The 4,906-nt window shown below is 40.9% G+C and overlaps 1 protein-coding gene across 1 annotated transcript in view; it reads right to left on the bottom strand.

The window, feature by feature from the left end:
- Positions 1–2,626: 2,626 nt before the first annotated feature.
- The window catches only part of LOC106811802 (usherin-like), a 26,479-nt gene continuing 24,199 nt past the window's right edge, over positions 2,627–4,906 (bottom strand). The window contains exon 15 of the mRNA XM_014815522.1: positions 2,627–2,725. Within this exon, the coding sequence (XP_014671008.1) occupies positions 2,627–2,725 (99 nt within the window). The remainder of the gene's footprint in view (positions 2,726–4,906) is intronic.

Below are 4,906 nucleotides of genomic sequence, written 5' to 3'. Positions count from 1 at the left end.
GTATGCGTATAGAAAAGCGGAGGACGGGTGCGTTTAGGGAGAACACTACACCTTACCATGCACCCATTCGCCGCTAGTATACCTACATTGTAGACGCGAATTTCGCACTATATTATTATACACGCACAGAATTTGTGTAGAGTAACTGTGAGAAACGAGAGGGAAGTCAAAGACAACAAATAACAGGAAACAACGACCGATTTACTTTATATATTACTATTTACTTTAAATATTAGATATGCGATATGCGATATGCGATGCATGGCATAATCCTTTTGAAATGCTTAACGTCGGCCCCTCGCAATATCTCCCAAAATGACTAATATTTGGCGAAAATTATGCATTTAATATGAATATGAGGCATCCAAGCTTTGATTTACACGAGAAAACCGCATCAGTTGACCGCTCTTAAGAAATAGGAAGTTCCTTGCATGTAAGGTGCCCGCTGCATATACCAGTCGGCACACAATTTGGCTACCGTATACTGTGTTAGAGCATGCGCGATATCTCACCAGAGGAGTCATAGGTGGGAATCGTGGCGCGATGCTGCGAAGCAAAGTTAATATTGTAGATTGCATTTTACCGTACACACCTGCCGTGGGCCCGCCTGGCTCTAGTTTGAACGTATGATTTCGGCCGAAGAAAATTATCTTGCCAGTCAACGGCGACCGACGTCCGTGCGCCCTTTTCATGAATATTAGCATAGGTGGGTATCGTGGCGCGATGCTGCGAGCAAAGTTAATATTGTAAATTCATTTTGACCACACTCGTGCAGTGGGTCCGGTCGTCTGGCTCCAGATTGAACGTCCGATTTCGGTCGAAGAAAATTCTCTTGGCAGTCAACGGCGAGGACGGGAGGGGATAAAGTAGGGATTTTTGCTCCATCCAGGCTAGGGCGCTCTCCTAATTATATGCACAGCTCCACGGATACAAATTAATTCTAGAAATCTATGCTGAGATACCCCATAACCATATTAAATGCATATTCATTACAAAATATAACTCCTCATGTGAGATATTGCTTACGTACACGTGGTTGTGCTAATTATTTCGGCAGTCGCATCCTAGCTGTGCCTTCTAGAAATTGTCACATGGATTACACCGGCAATCTCATCCAGTCAATGCTAACTTCGTTCACGCTAATATTTACCATATAAGTTATATCCAAAAGGTCGATAAAAGAAAATTTAGAATTTCTATATATGGGAAACAAGTCGCATCACTTCTTGTATATAGTATACTTTCCATAAACTCAGGATACATATAATATAATATATATGATATATGGCTCATGGATATCCGCAGCCGTCTGAGCTGGGTGCAGATACCAATCCCCCGGAGGAGAGCTAATAACTATAACCTTATATAACAGCTATGCGTGCGAGCAAACGACGAAAAGGAACGAAGGGGAAACTGTTTGTTAAATAATTTGTTAGAGAATACTGGATCATATCACACGTAAATACAATGTAGGTTTCGTATCAGAACAGATGTTCTATTAAGTTAATTGTTTACGACAAAAAATACAAATGATTACGGTATAAAGAACTCGCATGATCATTTGGGAAGATAAGTCTGACAGCCTAAATCTTAGTCTGGTGCAATCGAGCACAATAAATATTTCCGTGACAATTATCTTCATGATCCAGATCCGTAACATAATGTCCTAGTGATTCTATAAATATGACAAGTAAGCTTAGGACACAAAACAGTCACAATGTACACGTATGCAATAATGATCGCTTTTGTTTCTATGGAAACACAACAAGCACTTAAAAATTAAGTAAATATCATCGTACTAAAATTAAAAGTATTCAAAAATCTGCTTCTGAAGCGACAGTGGAAAGTTAAATGACGTATATGTTAAAGTGACTACAATATTTTGCAAATACCATAAGTTGACAAAAAATAGAAAACAGCAGCTTACAACCTAATCAAACTATACAGATAGATTGGTTTTCATCTAGTAATTCATGTAAGTGAGAAAATCGTGCGGTTTAATTAACGATTCATTCTAATGATTTTTTCTCTGTAACTCACTGTCAATCAGAACCCAAAATATTAATAAACCTGATGGGGTAAAATCCTTTCTAGAAATTTCTGGCTTCTTTTATCGATTTAAGGTTATATATATGAGAATTACACGATTAAAAATTAACCAACAAAGCTGCAGTTAATGTTAAAAATGGAAGCAGAGTACAAACATGACAATTAAAATCTCCAAATGATTTTACCTCATCTGTTTAATCCCTTTCTCATGGAAAACTCATGTACCCTTTACCTGGTGTTTGTAAGCTCTCACACTCACACATATTAGTGTGGCACTGTTTAATATCAATATACACTTACACCATACCCTGTCCACTCATATGTTGCTAGACTTACTTATGAAGCACTTTTGACTTTGAGATTAAAATTTTAAAATTATTGATACAGATGACTGAAAATAGGTCTCTGCAATAAACCTAAAGATATAGACATAGAAGTAGAAGAAGAAAATGAAAAAGAGACAGAAGACGACGAAGAAAAGGAGGAAGAGAAAAAAATAAGTCAGTGCTGCAGGGTATTTTTGAACTTGGTCGTGTTTTTTTGCGAGTGCACTGTAACTAATGCTCTCGTCAATGCATCATAGGTGCGTGTCGGGAAAGATCTGGTGTTGCTTGTGGGTAATACTGTACGGATGACTCCTGAGACTTCTTACTGTGCTGTAGGCATCACTATCCATCTACAATAGACAAAAAATCATTTGAAAAATATCGGTTAAAATACGTAATCAAACGTGAAATTGGTTAGTGCTGTGGTTGTTTTTACTAGCAAAATAATAAGCAAGGGTGCAAAGGGCCACACACAAGGTAAACGAACACAGTTTATATTTACGTCTATTTAAGTTTTCAAACTAATTTACAGGCGTTATTTTTTTTAAATTTGAATTTTGCCTTTTTTAACAAAGCTTTAATAACGGCATAGGACACGTATTAACAGTATACAATAGATCATAATTGGACGAGATACTGTGATATCATTAGTAAACTGATTGATATTGTTAAGGTTACTAATGATGAGAAAAAAAGATGAGAAAAAAAGAATAAACAGATGATGATGATGATGGCAAAGAACAAGAAACAAAGTAGAAGTTGAAAAAGAAGAAGAAAAAAGAAAAAGAAGAAGAAGAAGACGAATAAAATGACACATCTCCCTCTCTGTCCCGCTCCCGCACTCTCTTCTCTCTCTCTCACTCTCTCTAAATCTGCTCTCTCTCTCTCTCTTTCTCTCTCTCTCGTCTCTGCTCATCTCTCTCTCTCTCGTCGTCTCTCTCTCACTCTATCTTTCTCTCTCTCTCAATCTTCTCTTCCTCCGGGTCTCTCTCTCTCTCTCTGCTCTCTCTCTCTCTCGACTCTCTCTCACTCTCTCTCATCTCTCTCTCTCTCCTACTCATCACTTCTCTCGTCTCCTCTCTGCCTCTCTAACTCCTCTCCTCACTCTTCTCTCTACGTCTGCTGTCTCTCGTCTCTCATCATCACTCTCTCCGCTCTCATCATCGAGTCTGCTCTCTCTCGTCCGTCTCCTCTTCTCTCTCTCCTCTCTCTCTCTCTTCCTCTACTCTCTCTCTCTCTCTTCTCCTCTCTCTCTCCTTCTATCTCTCTCGCTCTCTCTCTCTTCCTCTCTCTCTCTCTCTCTCTCTCTCTCTCTCTTCTCTCTCTCTCTCTCTCTCTCTCTCTCCTCTCTCATCTGCTCCTCTCTCTCTGCTCTGCTCTCTCACTCCTTTCTGCTCTCTCTCTATCTCTGCTCCTCTTGTCTCCCAATAAGTCACTCTTTGGCCTTTTACAGTCTGTCCCTCGGCAAACCCCTTTAACCTCATTTTCTGCCCTAAACCTCCTCTCTCTCCCCTCCTTATCCCCCTCCATCTGCTCACTCCTCTTCCTTCGCCGCTTCCTCCTCTCTCGTTCGCGCTCTCTCTCCTCTCTCTCACCCGCAAGGCTGCGTAGCACTGGCTGCTGGCCGGCTAAGCTGCTCTATCCACGCGAGCCCGTCATCATCATCATCATCGTCATCGTTAGGGCGGCCGTGGCGCGACGGCTATGACGACAGGAACCCGCGCAGCACGGTGCTCGCGCCGTTATCGACCTCTGAGATGGCACGAGTAGGGTAGAGTAGCGTCTAGTTTCAAGGTATGGCAGGTTGTATGCCTGTGCTCTCATGGGACCTTCAGGGCTTGTAATTGGTAGGCAAGAGGCGTACGTTCGCTGCCTGGGGACGACAAACGTACAGTGCGTTTATGTAAGGTAGCAAAACCAGAATATTGTCCACCACCCATAAATATATATAACACATACGTAACCAAAGGTCAAGTCAATACCCTGGAAGTAAAGATAGTACGATACTCATATACGTAAACAAAACAAAAGTCCACCAGCCATAAATATATTTCATACATACGTAACGAAAAGCCGAGCATAAATTCCCTGAAATTGCAGCCAGGAGCCTGGAATACCCTGGAAGGCGAAGATAAGGCGCACGTTGGAGCGTACTACACTCAGCCGTGTAAGCGAAGGGCGCTGTCAAATGAGCTGAGTGAGAAGAAGTCAGGTTTTTAATTTGAGCCAACACATCGACGTACATTATAGAAACGAAGAGTATATATGGGAGAACTCCATTATATACTCTTGATTAAGTTATGTGTCACCATTTTTTATGTAACACAAAATGTTTGAGATATGAACAGCTGAGATGTGGTGAGTGATGGCGTTACACCTAAAATGATCGCCATTTAACGTTTTTTATAATATGCACAAGTATTTAAAGGCAACTCCCTAAAAGCGAGGCTCCCGATGTATAACTGTAGTAATGATTTTGTAGAGGGATACGCGGTAATTCCACGCTAGCCGCTGCTATATACCTTACCGTA

This window comes from Priapulus caudatus, unplaced genomic scaffold (assembly GCF_000485595.1).
Source record: "Priapulus caudatus unplaced genomic scaffold, Priapulus_caudatus-5.0.1 Scaffold577, whole genome shotgun sequence".
In the NCBI taxonomy this organism is placed as follows: Eukaryota; Metazoa; Priapulida; class Priapulimorpha; order Priapulimorphida; family Priapulidae; genus Priapulus; species Priapulus caudatus.
This window is presented reverse-complemented; position numbering and strand designations above follow the sequence as displayed.